Below are 19114 nucleotides of genomic sequence, written 5' to 3' on the forward strand. Positions count from 1 at the left end.
TACCTGTGATCCCACTTTCAGGGAATTGTGTATCTGTGTTCTCATATCCCTCTGTTCTACAGCACTCTTCAGTGCCATACAATTTACTATGTATGTCCTTTCATGGTTTGTCCTTCCAAAGTGCAACATCTCACACTGGTCTGCATTAAATTCCATGTGCCATTTTTCAGCCCATTTTTCCATCTGGTCCAGATCCCTCTGGTCCAGATCCCTCTGCAAGCTTTAAAAACCTTTGCTTTCCACAACGCCTCCAATCTTAGTGTCATCTACAAACTTGCTGATCCAATTTACCACATTTTCATCCAGATCATTGATTATAGATAACAAACAACAACAATCCCAGTACTGATCCCAGAGGCACACCACTAGTCATAGGCCTCCATTCTGAGAAGCAATACTCTCTGGTTTCTCCCATGCAGCCATTGTCAAATCCAGTTTACTACTTCACCATGAATACCAAGGGTCTGAACCTTTCTGATCCACCTCCCATGTGGCTTTACTAAAGTTCATGTAGATAACATCCACTGCCATTCCTTTGTCAACTTCCCTCGTAACCTCCTCAAAGTATTAGAAGATTGGTTAAACCCAATCTACCATGCACAAAGCCATGTTGAATATCCCTTGTCATTCCCTGGTTATCTGAATACTTGTATATCCAATCTCTTGGAACACCTTCCAATAATTTACCTACTATTTTCGTCATGCTCACCAGCCTATAATTTCCAGTTACTTTTGCACTATTTTTTTTAAATGATGGCAGAATGCAAGTTATCCCCACATTTCTTATTAATGATAAATGGGGAAAAATGTGAAATCTAATCAAACACATTAAATGGATATTTGAATTTAATGCAGATGCTGATTTGAACACTGTCATCACCTGTGAATTGTGCAAGGAAAAGTTGCAGCTGGACATGGAAGATTTTGATGTTCATGAATTGTTTAGAGCACATGAACAGGTATGAGCTTGTGAACAGCTGTTTGTCATTTCTAAAATATTGTGGAGAGGTTACACTGCATCAGGTGTTCATTTCTTTTAAATGTAGTGTTCCACCAGCTGCTTTGAAACTTGAAAGCAAATTGTTCAATTGTCATACGAATACAGGAACCTTGTTCAATATTTTACCCCTTTTCTCCTCTGATTTTGAATTGTGATGAATTTGTATTTTGACCATGCCTCCAAGAAATTGCTGCTATGAACTTGAAGTTGCATGGACATTTTATACTTTTTTTTAAAACTATTTTAGGCACAGTATGATGTCAGATCTGGTCTTTACCTTGTTCTTTTACTTCGTCTGTGCGAGCAGAGATTTTCTGACATAATGGGTGGTACGAGTGAAACAAGAACGAGACTTCAGGTAAGCATAGCAATAGCAGATCATCAATGAATCTGAATGAAGTGACTTCCGTGCTTTTGTATTTAAACTAGCCATCTTCTGCATGTAAATGAGTCTATTGAAATTATCACATTTAATTTCTTATTGGAAATTGCTAAACTTTTAAAATTCACCTGGAATGCTGGGAGAGCAACCAAGCTGAAAAAGGGGTTCTAAAAGTTTTTTTAAACACTTTCATTCTCATTAACATGAATGAATTATTTCAACCTTTGAACTAGTGCAGTTACACAGCATAGGAAAAATAATGCATTTATAGTCCTTTGTTTAGTATATGATTGTAATTTCGAACTTTTAAAATTAGTCACAGGAGAGCAGTACAAGATATTCTACCAGCTGGATGGTATTGTGGTTTTGAGTTTTCCCTTCACCCTTTCGGTACATAGGGTGAAGATATGTGGTTTTGACATTGTCCACTTTTTACTTTCAGTTCATCCATTTGGCAAGAACCCTTCAGCAGCACATACAAGATCTTGAAAGTAGGTTTGTCGGATGCCCATTGGAGCCCCAACTTGACCAATCCAGTGCTCTTTCCCTTTATTGAAATGTTCTCTTAATTATAAGCCGTTAAACTGTTCATATTGAAATTACAAAAAGAGAATCCAAATACTTAAAAATATTTTTGGGACATAAAGGAATCTTAAGTGAAGGTTAAGATGAATTGAGTAGATAGAGGGTGGCATCAAAGTTGAACAGTTCAGTGCTAAAAATGAAATTGTGAACCACTCATCTAAATTTCCCATTTCTTTGCTGCAATTTCTAACATCATTGATTGTCACATCAATTTTATAAGAATGTTACAATATTAACAAAGGTCTAATTATCACATAACCCTGAAAGAAAGAAAAGCAGCTAATATTCATTTGTAAATGTCTCCATAGTTTTAGCAACATTAGTATGGATGTTTTGAGAAGCATGTTTAGGTAGGCAAGGTATGCCTTTCAGTATGCCTTTGAAAATGTATTGACCTTTATTCCCTTTAAACTAATTAAAGTAATTAACATTCTGAAACTGATTTAAGTAGTACAAATCTTGCATGAACATTTTTATATCAATACATTTCAAAATCTTCACTTCCATCAAACAAAAGTGTACTATGCAGTTGCCTCCACACTCCAGGATGTCAAACATGAGTGAGATAAAGACCACTTAAACTGCACTGATGGTTCAGGGCACATAGGCCTCAGTTGTTTTCATCCATTACACATTTGCACTGGAGTGACGTGTTAACACTGTCTTCTAATTGGGAAGTATGCGTGCAGCTATTGAATTTTTGATTTTTTTTGTTGACTTCATACTATGTTTTTCATATGGCAGCAATGCATAAAGTTTGGCTAGGACTGAATGGTTAACAATCTTCTAAATGCCTCTTTGTATGTCCATACAAACTTAAAAATATTTTAGCTATAGTACCTTCCATGATTATTGTAGTATGACGATCGTTGTCTAACTTGCACTTCAGGAACAGCAGTTTTACTTTGGATTATTGATCTCGTCTCCATTTACTCCAATTTGTACTGCAGTGGAAATATGAAGGGGAAACCATTTGGGTGGCACGGTTAGTGTAGCGGTGTCTGGGATTATCTGTTAGTAGTTTGTACGTTCTCCCCATGTCTGCATGGGTTTCTGGGTCCTCCGGTTTCCTCCCACCTTCAAAATATGCTAGTGTTGTAAGTTAATTTAGTGTAACTGGGCAGTATGGGCTCTTGAGTCAAAAGGGCTTATTACTGTGCTGTATGTCTAAATTTGTTTTCATGTATGTATCAGGCAACTTCAATATGTAGTTTTCACTTAAATATAATGTCTTGAGTTTTGCCATTAATTTATTCTGCTTTGCAAGTTGTGCTATAGTTGTCTCATCAACAGACTACTTTAAATTAAGATTGAAAAGTTGATTTTTTTAGAAGCACAAACAGGAAATAAATTTTAAACAACCATTACAATTATCATCAAGCAACCGCAGCTACTGAAATATATAGGCTCTTGTTCCTTCAGGTTTCAGTCATTTCTGAGAGATGAGGCTTTTTCTCTTTTGTATTCAACAAATCTACTTTGGGGGGGGGGGGGGAGCGTAGCCTTGCTAATGAGCTGAGCAGGTGTTTTGAAAGAGCTCTCCACAAAAAAAGCTGGTTTAAAAGCTCAAAAACCAGAATTTTATCATCAAGAATGGATAAAACAAGTACTAAATGACCGAGGCAACCGAAAACAAAAACTGAAGAAGTAACAATTCAGCCAAGAACATTGAGTGGGAGCCTAATGAGAAGTGACTCAGCAGGGGCCTTGCGACTGGCTGAAGCCAGCAAAGCCACCATCCTGAACATGTTGGAAACTTGTTTTAAGAGTTTGAAATCCCAATGAGAGATATATCAGAGAAGGTAACAGAAATTAAAGTAGTTCTGGAAGAGTTAAATGAACGAATGATTCAGAGGTTGAGTTGAACAAAACAAAAGACAGACTGAAGGCACTGGAGATGGTGGATTTTCACCTGAGTTTTATAGGCATTTCAAAGAATTATTAATGCCACTTTCAATGGATTTCCTGGACCAAGCTGTGGAAACACAGACCCTCCTGGAGTCATTCTCAACTGTGATAATTACAGTGTAATTACAAAAAAAGAATAAGGGCCCACAAAAAATTTCATCATACAGACCAATATCCCTGGAAAATGCTAATTATAAGATACTAGCAAAAACTTAGGCTAATAGATTAGGACAATACTTGCCAAAACTAACCAAACAGGATTATTAAAGGAAGGCATTCCTCATGTTAGTGTTGGAAGATTATTTAGTCTAAATGTGAACAAATTTAAGCATTACAGTCTCCCTTGATGCAGAAAAAGCATTCAACTGTTTGGAATGGCCCCTTTCATTTAAAATACTGGAAAAATGTGGTTATAGGCAGAGCATTTCTAAATTGTATAAAAACTTTATCCATAAACTGCAAACTAAAATAACGACAAATAATCCGATATTTACCTGGTGTTACCCTTGAGTAGATTGACCAGACAGTGATGCCCCCCCATCCCCAGTGCTTTTTATTTAAGCAATTGAATCACTGGCAGAGATAATAAAAAGGGATCTAGATATAAAAGGCTTTAAAGTCGGGCAAGAAGAACACAAAATCAGTGCTATTGTACCTATCAGAAACTGCTAAATCTTTGGAAAAATTACAAGGAATACTAGAAAAATATGTAAAAATAAATATGGATAAAGGTGAGATAATGCCATTAACAAATTTTGAATGGAATAAAATACCTTAGAATAGCAACTGACAACTGTATAAACTAAATTATGTTCCTGGGAAGATAGAAAGGGACCTACAGAATTGGAGAGACATCGATTAATTTAGTGGGAAGTGTTAACTGTCAAAATGAAAGTGATGCCAAGACTGCGATACCTTCTTATAATCGCTGCCTATTCCATTACCTAAAAACTTTTTTAAGCTACTAAATAACAATATTAGACAGTTCCTATGGAATAATAACATACCAAGAATTAGAAAATCTGCCATGGGACTGCAGGCTGGACATGGACTTCCAGATTTCAAAAAATATTACCTAGCTGCCCAGGCTAGATTTCTTCACTGAAGACAACCCCCCCCACAACATCTTGGGTTCAAATGGGAATGTACTCATTGGAGGAGGGGGAAGCAAAGGATTTTATCTATAAATGGAGTTTCATTTCACTAAAGAAAAAGATGGATAACCCCTTTCTAATACCTATGATTAGAACATGGCAAAAATTAATGAATGTATAATGATGTTGGAGGCTGCAGGGATGAATCTGTTGTAAAAGTTCACCGTGCTGACGAATTTTTGCAGTCCCTTCAGAGTCATCGGTCTGGCGAACTGCTGTATAGCCTTTACCTTGTCAGGTAATGGAGTAGTGCCATCTTTGTTAATTCAGTGGCTCAAAAAGTACTTTGAGGCACTTTGGCTGGTGAATGGTGAGGCCAAACTCAGCAAGTAGGTCAAAAAAACTGGCGAAGATGTGCTCCTTTGGAGTCTTGCTTGGTACCTGGATGTTGTCCAGGTATATGAAAAGGAAAGCAAGTCTCTACTGACTGCATCCATGAGGTGCTGGAATGTCTGCTTTTTTCAAGCCAAACAGCATGTAAAGAAACTCAAAGACCAAAAGGGGTGATTGTGGTGATCTTCTGGACATCGTCTGGATGAACAGGGTGGTATCCTGGATCAGGTCGACTTTCGAGAAAAGGTGTGCTCCATGGAGGTTTGCTGAAAAATCCTGGATGTGGAGAATCAGATAGTGGTCTGGCGTCGTTGCATCATTGAGACATCTGTAGTCTTCACAGGGTCTCCAGCTGCTGTTGGACTTGGGCACCTAGTTGAGGGGTGAGACCCATGGGCTGTCTGAACAGCGGATGAAACCAAGTTCTTGTATGCGTTTAAACATCCTTGGCGAGGTTAAGTTTATCATGGGCCAGATGGCAGGCAATTCCTCTTCAGAGGAATTTCTTTAGCCAAAGTTTTAAAAGTGCGCCCTTCAATCCTGAAGTTGCCCCCTAGTCCAAGACACTCTTACTATGGGAAACAACTTTCCCACATCTACTCTGGCCAAGTCTGTGAATGCTAAAATCTGAGGTTCCTCCTTCATTCTTCTTGAACTCTGAGAAGTATAGTCCAAGAGCTGTCAAATGTTCCATGTTTGCTCAACCCTTCATTTCAAGAATCATTCTTGTGAATCTTCTCTGAACCCTTTCCAATGTCAGACATCCTTTCTTCAGTAAAGAGCCCAAAACTATATCCTGTAGTCCAAGTGTTGCCTCCCCAGTGTCTAATAAAGCCTCATTATCATATTCTTGCATTTTCCTTCACTGCCGACTCAACCTGGAGGTTAACCTTAGAGGGTCCTGCACAAGGACTCCCAAGTCCCTTTCCAAATTTTGAATTTTTCTCCTCATTCCAAATAAATCTGACCTTTTATTTGTTCTTCTAAAATGCACAACCCTAAACTTTCCAATATTGTATTTTGTTTGCCACTTCTTTGCCTATTTCCTAATTGACTCTCTTCAGCCTCTGTTTATTTTACACTCTCTGCCCTCTGCCTATCTTTGTATCATTGGAAAGTAGCCACAAAGCCATTTATCCTGCAATTCAAGTAATTAACATACAACATAAAAATGCATCACTGACCCCTGCTGAACACCACTGGTAATTGGTAGCCAAACAAAATAGGATACCTTTATTCCCATCTCAGTGTCCTGCTGATCTGCCAATGCTGTGCCCACGCTAGTATCTTTCCTGTAATTCCCTAGGCTGTCATCTTGTGCAGCACCTTGTTAAAGGACTTTTGAAAATCCAAATATACAATATCCACTGTATCTACCTTGTCTCCCCTGCTTGTGTTTCCTCAAAAATAATTGCAGTAGGTTTAGATTTTCCCTTAAGTGAAACCTCAGTTGCCTTCTTTAAGCTTTTAAAAGATTCACACTAATTTTTGCTTATTGAAGCAGGATTATGGAGTTCTGATGTTAAGCTGTACAGTGAAGTAGAATTTGTATTTTCAAACTGTACTTCATGAGCCCTGATCAATTTGTTATCTGACTCCTTTATTATTGTGGCATAAAATGGAATTTGACTGTATCTTGATGCAAATGTCAATGTAGAGAGAAAAAGAAAGACTAGAACAATTTCCCAACTACTGATGTTTCGCTAACAGGCCTATAATTTTCTTTCTGCAGCCTCCTCCCCATGCCCCCCCCCCCCCCCCCCCTCCATGATGACCAATCTGATTTAGTTGACACTGGTATCCTAAATCCAGCAGAGGAAAAAGCACTGGGTATTGAATGCATTTCATGCCAGAATTATTTGGGAATTCTGGAAATAGTAGAGGCTTGACTATTATTACCACTTTCACGGTTCTTGATACAATTGTGTAGAATAATAACAATTGATTAACCAGTTAATTAGAAGTTAAAAGCTGTCATAAGATATGAATAGATACTTTTCAATAGCAGAGTAACCTTTGCAATTCATGCCTGAATCTATTGATTCTTAGAAGATCATTATAGATGCTTCCACAATCTCTATGACCTACTTTCAGAACCCGAGGGTACACTCTGTCTGGTCTGTGGGATTTGTCTACCCTTGGACTCAGACACAACTGGCCTACGAATTCATGCTGCCCAATTAACGTACCACCCCTGTGTATTTTGGAAGATGGAAGGTACTGGATTCGAGCCAGGGTTGCTGGCACTGTAATAGCTTTGTGTCATCCGTGCCACCCTTCTGCTTTCTTTTCGCCTTCTCTCTGGTGATTGTGACTGCACTTGCTTCTCTTCCCTGACACCCTTTAAAATTGGGTATACTGCTAAAATCTTCCTCAGAGAAGTCAGGTCCTCTGCCATCTTGTCTCCCATTCCAATTTCTCCAGTGTCATTTTTCTACTCTCACTTCTTTTTACTCTCAATATCCTTAAAAGCCTTTAGTGTCCTATTTGATATTATTTGGAAGTTTCCTTTCAGTAGCCCTTTTTCCACTGGCATCCCAGTTAATTGGCCATGCAGTGTCCCAAGCTAGGAAGCCATTTATGGTGTTTCCACTTGGCCACCTTTAACCGGGACACTGACTGCTTTTCCATTGAATACAACTCATTGTCGGGGATCAGAGAAGTCTGCGTTTGAATGGATGGAACGTCAGTTTTCCACTGATTTAATCAGCGCGCCAATGTCAATTGATGCCAGAGATATAGGTAGCGGTAGAAGCTGTCAATCCCTGATGTGATTTGACGTCATTTAATGTTGGTGTGTTGATTGTTTTCCTTTTCCACTGGACCCTTAACTGATTAATTCTCTGTTAATTCCTGGGACAAGGCACCATTGGAAAAGAGCCTAATGTTGATCTTTTCCTTCCTTGAAAAAATATTTTACTTGTGTACTGTCCATTCACTTTACCTCCTATTCCACTGTGTAGAGCTTGGTGGTCTCCTTCTTCTTCTGTGTCTGCTCTTGGGTTTGTGTCTTCTATTTCTCTTCCTTGTATCTGTGTCTCTTCTGACTTTCTTGTTGAGCTGCTTGTCTCAGTTTTTGGGTATTTTTTTTTTCCATGGTGTCTTGATGTTGGTCCTCTTCTGGGTTGGTTATCTGTTTCTTTTGTTTCCATTTTTCATTCTCATTCCTCCAGTTCCTGTTGTTTTCTTTTATCTTCCAGCTGGGAGCCCTGCTGTCAGGTCTCTCTCAGCTGTCCCCCCTCCTGTCGCCTTCCAGATCCAACTGGGAGCTGGTGAAGTAAGGACATGACCTCAGAAAATCACATCCTTTCCAAAACATGCTGTCGGCCTTGCGGTGCTCATCAGATATTTTTAAATATTGAAAGGTTTTAAAACAAATTAGATTGAGCATATGTATAAATCAAAATGTTTACTTCTACAGGATTCTTTAAACCCTCTTCCTCTCCATGCATTAAATGGAAGTTGTTCCTTTGGTCTTCCTGTCAGTGAACTGGTGGCTGGATTGGAAATACACGCCTGCTCTGCTGATGGTTCTGTTTGATGCATATTCACCTAAGTTTCAGGATGTCTACATTTGGCTGCACAGAGATTATAAGACATTGAGGGCAAATTATTGATAGCTGTCAGTCTCCATAATTCCACCTATTAAATTACAATGTGGCATACTCTATTTAAAATAATATTGTAAAAAAACTGAAGAGGAATTGAAGGAAAAACTGGTGCACCCTGGCCTTCAGTCCGAAGCTTCTGAAAATGATGTTACATGGAACTTGTCTGGATTTTTGCAGAATTCAGTCAATATGGTTGATTTTAAGGTCATAATTACAGCTCATTAATTCAGGAAAGCAAGGAAATTATTGAACTGTTAAAAGTGCTGGTGTCCATTGATTCAGCATTTGGCATGGCTTTGACATAGAAGATTTGAGAACAACTAATTGCATGAAGGAACATAAAATGCATAAATTTGACAGGCATTTTGAAATGTCTGAAAAGTACAAATGTGATTTAAGTTGACACCTGCTTGGATGAAGATGGATTAAAAGGGTGAAAATAGTGATTAAATGATCAAATTCAGGATGTAGAAAATTACCATTAATGGGGTCCAAGGGTCTTTGCTGGGATCTTGCCTATTTGATGATTTTAAATTGTCTTCTCAAGGTGTAGTTTGGTAGGTTAAAGCTGTAGCCACACAGCAGAATTCATTAATACTGATTCATTGGAAAAACCAGTGATAACTGTATTCTGCTCTATTATGTAACTTTGGAGGCAAGACATTCCAGTTTTTAAATTGGTGGTGGGGAAATGGTCAGGTAGGTTTTGTAATGGGACAGATCTTCTATTGCCCCATCCACCAGAAACAACTCATAGTTGCATGTCCCTGGAAATGTTTCTGCTACCACTTTGTTAGTGGGTGCTGGTCCCCAACAATTTGGGAAGAAACTTTTTCAAGATTGGACTCCTCAATTTATGCTGATTCTGCCCCTGTTTGATTAATATGATACTACAGATGGATTCTGGAGCTTTTTAAAAAGAAACTATTGGTGGAACTTGATGGGATGCTTCTGTTTCTCTAGAAACCTCCTGAGTTCCACCAGTAATGTATTACTCCCCCCCCCCCCTTATCTGCAGAGATATGTTCCAAGACATCTCCCCCCCACCCCCAGCAGATGCCTGAAACCATGAATAATACTGAACCCTATTGAGGCTATGCGCTGCCTAACGTCAACAAAACATTCTGTGAAATTAGGCATTATGCGATGAGGACGTTCTGCAAACACCATATTATATATTGAGGAAAACTAAATGGGATACTGTAGTGTATCTGTAAACTTTTTATTTGTAAGTAGGGATCAACACAGGGCTATAGGGAGAGAGTGGGGCAGTAGGATCAGTGTGGGGACCGACATGGGGCTATGGGAGAGCATGGGGCAGTGGGATTAGTTGGGACTATACAGGATTGCTGGGAGAGAGCAGGGCAGTTGGATCAGTTTTGGATCGCAATTGACTGCTGGTAACTGAAACTGCGGAAAGTGGAACAACAGATAAGGGGGGGAACACAGTAGTTTGTTTTTTTGACTAACATTTTATTTTGGGGGGTGGGATGTGAAGTAGAGCTGAATTGCTTCTGTTCATTCTTGACATTATGCACATCTTTTTGTCAAAATTATGCAAATGCAAGACAAAATATTACTTAAAATTACTACATTTGCTCTATGCCAAAATGATATGGAACCACTTTACTCCTAAAGAATTAAATGTTCTAATATGTAATGATATAGTTTATTTAGCTTATTGTAGATTGCTTTAACATTGCAAAATTTTAGTGCAGAGTATCAGAATATTTTCTAGAAGATACTTAGTTGACTTAAAGTTGCATTTTATTTGCATCAGTTTTGCTGCTACCCATTTTTTTAATCCACTTGGATAATATTTTCAACAAATTTTCATTACAATAATGCTAAATGCTAATTTTTAGGGTTTTTGCAACAATTACTGAATAAAATAATTGTAAATTAACTAACATTAGTGCACTAGCTCAAACTTCCAACACAAAAAAATTGTTCCATTTGAACTCAGTTGAAATAGATGGTACTTTGAGAGGAATATACGGTTCTTTGAAATTTGTAATATTTTTGATTATTCCTGTGCTTTTTCTATTGAAGGTGGTTAAAGTAGTCAACAGATTTTACTTGGGGTGTGTGTGTGTGTGTGCGCGCTATCAAAAGAGGGGCTATGTAAGTCTACAATTGGAGGCGTGAGAGCAAGTGCCAGAAATATGCATGTATTCACATATTTTAGAATGACAGGACAAGTTGTAAGTTCTTGAAAGTACACAAGTTCTCAACTTGAATATCATGCTCCGTTAAGGGTGATTTTTTTCATAATGGTGACGCGAGTTTTTCAGACATGCAGTGTGGTAACAGAACATTTTGGCCCACGTACCTGTGCTGCCCATTGCACCCAAATAACCTACAACCCCCAGGTATGTTTTGAACAATGGAAGGAGCCCCTGGGGAAAACCCATGCAGACATGGGGAGAACTTACAGACTTCATACAGACAGCGAGGGATTTGATCCTGATCGCTGTAACAGCATTGCGTCAACCGTGCAGCCTTGAGATTTCCAAGAATTTTACTAATTAAAGGATTCAATTGCATGATGAAATTTTTCTTGCAGCAGAAAATTGAAGGCTTTTTATTAAATTCAAAATGCAATTTTGAGAGGAAATGATCAAAAGCCATTTCCAGTGGTGGATTGGTCAGAGATCATTCGAGCTCATTAACAAAAAAAAATCATGGTATTATGAGCATGGTGTAAAAATCAGTTGTGAATGTACTGCCTCAAAAGGTAGGAAAATACAGTTGCAATAATGCAAAGATGTAAATATTCAGGACCAGAAGGATGAGCTGTGAAGAAGTTGCAGAAAGTTTCAAACTGCAATGAGCTAATTTTTGCCATGTTGTTGTCATAGTGTTGTACTAAACATTATGGAAACACCGAATTTGTACATTTTCCTCATGACCTGCTTAGGTTTTATCGGTGTGCTCCAATTTCCTCCTGTCTTCCAATTAACCTAATTTGGTGTAATTAGGGGGTATCAGTTGCATGGGCCTGAAAGGCCTTCTATCGCGCTGTATTGTTAAAATTTAAAAATGAAAATGTCAAGGAAAAATATATAATCTCTTTTTAATCAGTTCAAGAAATATTCTTGGAAGTTTGATATATTGAAATATTTTTCTAAACCATTTCATCTTACCAGTACTTTAAGTTTGTTCAAGAAATTGTTTTTACTCGTGGATCAAACTACCCCATGAACAGAAATTCATTATTTTCACAGCCACAGATGAAGATTCTGAAGATGAACAAGAGAGATTTGAAAGTAGAACGCCAAGTGATTCTACTTGAAGGACATGATTGGGGCTTCAAGTACAACAAATTTTTATTTCAAGACAAAGCTTATTCACTTTTACTAGAAATTGAGAGTGGATCATCAGATATTAACGTTTTTCAATGTTGTGACTGCAATAGTGATGGGAGACTTTGAGTATTTTTTTGAGTGAAGTTTTTTTTGCAATTATTAGGGAACTAAGGAGAAAAAAAAACTCATTGTAATATAATCCCTGCCCTAAGTTCATGTGGGCAGCTGAGGTTGTGCACAATTGCTTTGTGCCAATGAAAAGTTTAATTTTCAATACCAAAACCCAGTTGGAGATGCATGAGTCACATTTTATAAAACTACTTGGGAAATTTCTACATTCAAAGAACAGTTTCCGGCCAGAAGTACATACAGTCTGATTTAAATTGCGGCATTATCCTGCTTATAGTGACTAATGTGTATGCTGGGTTTTGGTATTGGAGAATACCATGGGGAAATGTCGGATAAAATTCTCATTAAATCATACTAACTTTTAATTACTTTTGGCATGAATGTAAAAGGTACTAAACTGAAGCTGAGTTTTTTTTAACTTTTGGAAGTTTAAAAGAATAAAGTGTGAAATTGAGCTTGAAAGAATAAAGTGAAATATTAAATATTACGGTTTTCAGTTTTCCAATCTCATTTGCACTATTTCCATAAGATGGAGATGAGCATTCTGTACAAGTTTTGACTCAAAGGAATTGAAAATATCTGAATTGGTTGGGGAATTGAATTTGAGATGCAGGTTTCAGATAGAATTAAGAATGGCAAAATTTCATTTAGAAACTGTCATCGTCCTTAATTGAAAGTGATTACAGATGATTTACCTTCTCCCGCCCCTCACCCCCACCATCTCATACCTGATTGAGTTATGGAAATTTGCCCTTGTAGAACTTTCATTACTTTGCAAAAATTTGTTCTTGTGGAATTGATTAATTTTGGGAGGAGTTGGGGGAGGAACCAGGAAATACTATTTTGCATTATGGAAGATTGTGATGCAGCATATTTTCTTTGAGTGACACACATGCGCACACACCTATTACATGGCAGATTCATGTGCAGTTGCATCTTCAATCTGCCTAAAACAAATTTCTTAAATCTAAACAAGAGTAATTTAAGGTCAGAAGCATGAGTTGCCCATAGTATATTTGGAAACCTGTCCAACATCTTGTAATCTACCAAATGTATAATATCCAGTTTACAAATTTCCCTTTTAAGGCATACAAAGCCCAGCAGAAACGCTCTGCCATCTCTAAGAGAAGTTGGATAGTATCAGATCAAAGGTTGAAACATGAATTGCTGAAAACTCGATGTCAAATCTCAGCAATGAGAGCAAAGTGGGTGGGGAAGGGAATAGAGCTGTCTTTTGGTCACAATTCTATGGTCTTCATTTTAAGGAAAAGAGATGAGCAAAAGTTAGCATGGGAAGGTAAAACATCTTCATCTGTATACACCGTGGTTGAAGTAAAAAAAAATGCTGGAGAAACTCAGCAGGTCAAGCAGTGTCCTTTAATTCAGTGTTTTAATTCTAACTACTGCAAAATTCTAAAATCTCTTTGAGGAATGTCTGTCCTGAAGAAGTTCTCCTTTGCTCTCTGAAGGGAGTTGTATGGAATTCTTTATCACTGCTCCCCATCTGTAATCCTGGTGCTCTCAAGCTCTGCTTTTGTGATCATCCCCCACCATTCTTTTGTTTGGATGCCTGCCAACATTTTTCCTTTTTTTTTTAAAACTTTATTTAAAGGTTTTATCACAGGAATAAAAAGAAAAATTACATTAAAAAAAGATATAAAATAAAATAATATAATTACAATACAACATTAATAACCTAACTTAATTCAACCTAACCCCCCCCACACATATACAAGAACTAAAAAAAATCTATATATAATAAAAAAAAACACCCTTCCCCTCCCCCAAAATAAAGAGTGAAGAATTAGTAAAATTAATAATATACTTAACAAATGGAGTCCACTTCAACTTATAAAAAGACATCTTGAATTGAAAAAGATATCCTTTCCATAATTAAACAAGACTTCATCTCTAAATACCACCTATCCAAAGTTAGTATATTTCTATCTTTCCAAGTAGACGCTATACATTTCTTGGCCACTGCTAAAGCTAAATAGATAAAAGAAATCTGATAATCATTTAATCCTGAATCAATTAATGATTGCATATTCCCTAATAAAAATATATCAGGATCTAATACAACACAAATATTATATAATCTATTAAATACAGATTGAATACCTTTCCAAAACTGTTGCAATCGGTCACAGGACCAGACAGTATGTAAAGAAAAGTACTAGCTGTCTGGTCACAACGAAAACAACAATCTGACTTACTAAGACCAAATTTTTTAAATTTTTCTGGTGTTAAATATAATTGATGTATAAAATTATAATTAATCATCGCTAATCTAGCATTAATCAATTTCCAAATACTGTTTTGACAAATTTCCATCCAAGCTTCTTCAGCTATTGTAGAACCTAAATCTTTTTCCGAGTTCAACTTATCTTTATCCCAATCTTTCTTACTTCCATTTTCTTGTAAAATACAATACAAATCAGATATATACCCCTTTTCTGGTATTGAAAGTACATATTTCTCAAGGCTAGTTTCGGGCAATCAAGTCATTTGCCGACCACATAACTGTTTTACAAATGATCTTAACTGATAGTACACAAATACAGAATTTCCACTAATACCAAATTTCCTTTGTAATTCCTCAAAAGAACAAAAATGTCCTTCAAAAAAAACAATCAGATAAGTTTTTTATTCCTTTCCTTTCCCATTGTTTCAAAGTGATATTGGAGACCGTAAAAGGAACAAGTTGATTATTATATAATGGCAATCGCCCAGACCATTTATTTTTAAGCCCCATTTTATCAATTTACTCGTCCATAGATTCAATAAATGTTTCAATATTGGTACATCACAAGTTCGTAACAAATTTTTATTCCATCGAAACAAAAATTCATGTGAAGATTTTTCTAAAATAACTGCATATATCTTTGCCCAACTGGGCGGATCCTCCATATTCTTTAATGCACGAAGAAATTTAAATTGAGCTGCCTCATAATAATATTGAAAATTAGGTAATTTCAAACCTCCAAATTGAAAGTCCCACATCAATTTTTTCATTGCTACCCTCGGAAATTTTCCCTTCCATAAAAATTCTCTAACTGCTTTATATAAATCCTTAAAAAAACTTAAAAAAAAAAAATAAGGAATTGATTGAAATAAATATTGCATCCGAGGAAAAATATTCATTTTTATAGTATTAATCCTCCCCAATAAACTTAAAGATAAGTCCTTCCACCTAATCAAGTCTAGTTTAATCTTTTTTATTAAGGGAAGGTAGTTAATTGAATATAAATCTTGATATTCTGTATTGACATTAATTCCCAAATATTTAATTTGTTTTGTCCACTTCAATTTCGTAATATTTTTATAAATCGAATAATCATCTTTACAAACTGACAAAATTTCACTTTTAGCCCAATTTACCTTATAGCCAGATGATTGACCATAATCTTCTAAAGATTCTTGAATTGCTGGTAAAGAAATATCAGGGTCCACCAGGTATAATAAAACATCATCTGCAAATAAATTAATCTTGTATTCCTCATTCAAAACTCTCATACCCTTAACATTTTCATTTTGACGTATTAACTGTGCCAAAGGTTCAATAACTATAGCAAATAAAGCAGGTGACAATGGACATCCTTATCTAGTAGACCTTGTTAAATCAAAAGATTCTGAAATCTGTCCATTAGTAGCAACTCTAGCCTTCGGACTATTATATAAAGCCTTTATCAATCCAATAAACAAAGAACCAAAACAAAATTTCTCAAGTACTTTAAATAAAAACTTCCATTCCACTCTATCAAAAGCCTTTTCTGCATCTAATGAAACCACTATTGGATAATTCATTTGAGATTTAAATTTATTTATCAAAGTGATTAGTCGCAAAATATTATCAAACGCATATCTGTTTTTTATAAATCCTGTTTGATCTTTATGTATTATTTTAGGTAAATATTGAGCCAATCTATTAGCCATAACTTTAGCTACAATTTTATAATCTACATTTAACAACGATATTGGTCGATAAGAAACCTGTAAAGGATCTTTATTTTTTTTGGTATAACCGTAATTATTGCATTAGAACAAGATTCAGGTAATTGAAAAGTTTTATAAATTTGCTGTATTACATTCTTATAAATAGAAGATATATCAACATAAAAAGTTTTATAAAATTCTATAGAGAACCCGTCTTCACCGGGTGCCTTTCCATTTGGCATATCTCTTTTCGCCATTTCAATTTCATTCTCTGTAAAAGATTTATCCAACTCTTGTCTATCTTCTTGATTCAACTGTGGCAAATTAATATTTTTCAAGAAAGAATCTATTGCATCTTCACTTACATCTTTACACTCAGACGTATATAATTTTTTATAAAAATTACAAAATTCCTCATTAATTTCTTTTTGTCTAAAAGTAATACCCGATTTTTTTCTAATTACTGGTATAATCCTAGATAATTGTACTTTTTTTTAACTGCCATGATAAAACTTTGAGCTTTCTCGCCCCATTCATAAAACTTATGTTTAGTTCGATTCATTAAACATTCAAATCGATATGTTTGTAATTCATTATACTTTAATTTTAAATTAGTTAACTGGTTCTTTTGCATTTCAGTAGCATTTTTTTGAAATTCTTTTTCACTAACAGTTATCTTTTTCTCTAAATCTTCAATCTCTCATTCTCTCTTTCTTTACTTTAGATGCATAGCTAATAATTTGACATAAAAAAGCTTTCATTGCATTCCATAAAACAAAATGACTAGAAACAGAGTTAACATTACTAATAAAATCCTCAATTTGTTTTTTTAAATAACTAATAAATTCTGGTTTTTGTAATAACAGTGTTAAATCTCCATCTTGGGGTTCTCTGAACATCTTGTGAACTCTGATATTCTAATAATAATGATGAATGATCTGAGACCAACCTTGCCTTATAATCCACAGATATAACCTTATCCTGCAAATGTGTTGAAATTAAGAAATAGTCAGTTCTTGAAAAGGAATTAAGATGTGAAGAATAAAAAGAAAAATCTTTCTCTGTAGGATTAAGTCTTCGCCAGATATTATCTAAATTCAAATCTTTCATCATATTAGTCACTTGTACTGCCATCTTAGATTTCTTAATTACTCTTGGATACTTGTCCAATAAAGGCTCCAATACCACATTTAAATCTCCCCCAATCATCACATTAGAATTTGTTTGTCCAAGTAATAAAGACACATCTACAATAAAAGCTGTATCTTCAACATTTGGAGCATAAACATCAAGCAGAGTCCAAGCCTCATTAAGAATTGTACAATTCAGTTTTAATAATTTCCTCCATTTTTCTCTTCATTCTGTAACTGAAATGGTAAATTCTTATGTACCAGAATTGCCACTCCTTTCGCCTTTGAATTAAATGAAGAATAGAAAACTTGTTCAACCCATTCACGTTTAAGTTTCAAATGTTCCTTATCTGTTAAATAAGTTTCCTGCAAAAAAGCCACATCAACTTTTAATTTTTTTAAGTAAGCAAGTACTTTCTTACGCTTAATAGGATTATTTAAACCCTGAACATTAAGAGAGGCAAACTTAAGTTTAGACATTACTTACAATAACACAAAAAAAGAGGAGAAAAAAAACGAAAAAAAACATCCCCTTCCCTTATCCCCTCCTAAAACTACGAAAAAAAATTTAAAGATAATAATAAAAAAAACTTCACTCCTTCATCCAAAAATTGATTAAAAAAAAAACAGGTAGGAGGTTGCAACCACCTCCTCCTGTCTCAACTGCTCAATGCGGTAACTCCCACAAAATATTGGGTGTGAGATAACTCACACGTAGCTGATGACTTCTGGAAAATGATACCCACCCAGCTCCCTCTCCCAACTCCCGTTTCACATTAAACTATCATCATTATCTGAAATCTTCTCAGAATTTTTTTAAAATCAACTTTATCACTCCGACCACCATTGTTTCCATTTCTTCTTGGAATTCGGTTCCCATCTTGTGTCTCCACTCTCCTTGGAGACCGTGATGGACTACGTCTTTCCTGAAATTGCATAATTGGCAATAATTGAGCAAAGTCCATAGCTTCCTTAGGATTATCAAAAAATTTTGGTTGATAGCCATCTTGAAAAATCTTCAATACTGCAGGGTATCTAAATGTTGCTTTATATCCTTTTTTTCCACAACACTTCTTTCACAGGATTAAATTCACGTCGTTGAGACATAACTTCTTGACTCAAATCCGGATTAAAAAAACACGATTGTTCTGAACCATCAAGCGAGATCTTCTTTGTTGTGCATTTCTTATAGCCGCACGCAAAATTGTCTCTCTATCATAATAATTTAAACAACGAACCAAAACAGGTCTTGGATTTTTTTTCCTGGAAAAGGCTTTCTTCTCAAAGCTCTATGGGCACATTACAATATTAAGCCTTCCGGAAACTTATCTTGTCCTAACACTTGTGGAATCCATTCAGTAAAGAATTTTCTTGGATCTGATCCTTCCATATCTTCTGGCAAACCAACAATTTTTATATTATTCTGTCTAGATTGATTCTCCAAATAATCAACCTTTTTCACTAAATTTTTATTCTGAATTTGTAAAATTTCAATTGTTTTATTTACATCTTGTATTTGGTCTCGTACCTCGACTATGCCTTGATCACAACCATCAAGTCTTTCGCTCGTTTCAAGCTTAAAAGCTCCATAATCAACCATCCGTTGGGTATTAATGTCCACCAAAGTATTAAGCTTTG

The 19114-nt window shown here is 35.9% G+C and overlaps 1 protein-coding gene across 5 annotated transcripts in view; it reads left to right on the top strand.

Moving 5' to 3' along the window:
- marchf7 (membrane-associated ring finger (C3HC4) 7) overlaps positions 1 to 12897 on the top strand; it is a 69654-nt gene extending 56757 nt beyond the window's left edge. For 4 of the 5 annotated variants that reach the window (XM_069935434.1, XM_069935437.1, XM_069935438.1 and 1 more), the window contains 4 exons: positions 856 to 959; positions 1248 to 1358; positions 1825 to 1873; positions 12201 to 12897. In XM_069935434.1, the coding sequence (XP_069791535.1) occupies positions 856 to 959; positions 1248 to 1358; positions 1825 to 1873; positions 12201 to 12268 (332 nt within the window). In that variant the 3' untranslated portion in view covers positions 12269 to 12897. The remainder of the gene's footprint in view (positions 1 to 855; positions 960 to 1247; positions 1359 to 1824; positions 1874 to 12200) is intronic. The other variant, XM_069935435.1, reaches the window with a different exon arrangement.
- The last annotated feature ends 6217 nt before the right edge of the window (positions 12898 to 19114 follow it).

The sequence above is a fragment of the Narcine bancroftii genome, chromosome 4 (genome assembly GCF_036971445.1).
Source record: "Narcine bancroftii isolate sNarBan1 chromosome 4, sNarBan1.hap1, whole genome shotgun sequence".
Lineage (NCBI taxonomy): Eukaryota > Metazoa > Chordata > Chondrichthyes > Torpediniformes > Narcinidae > Narcine > Narcine bancroftii.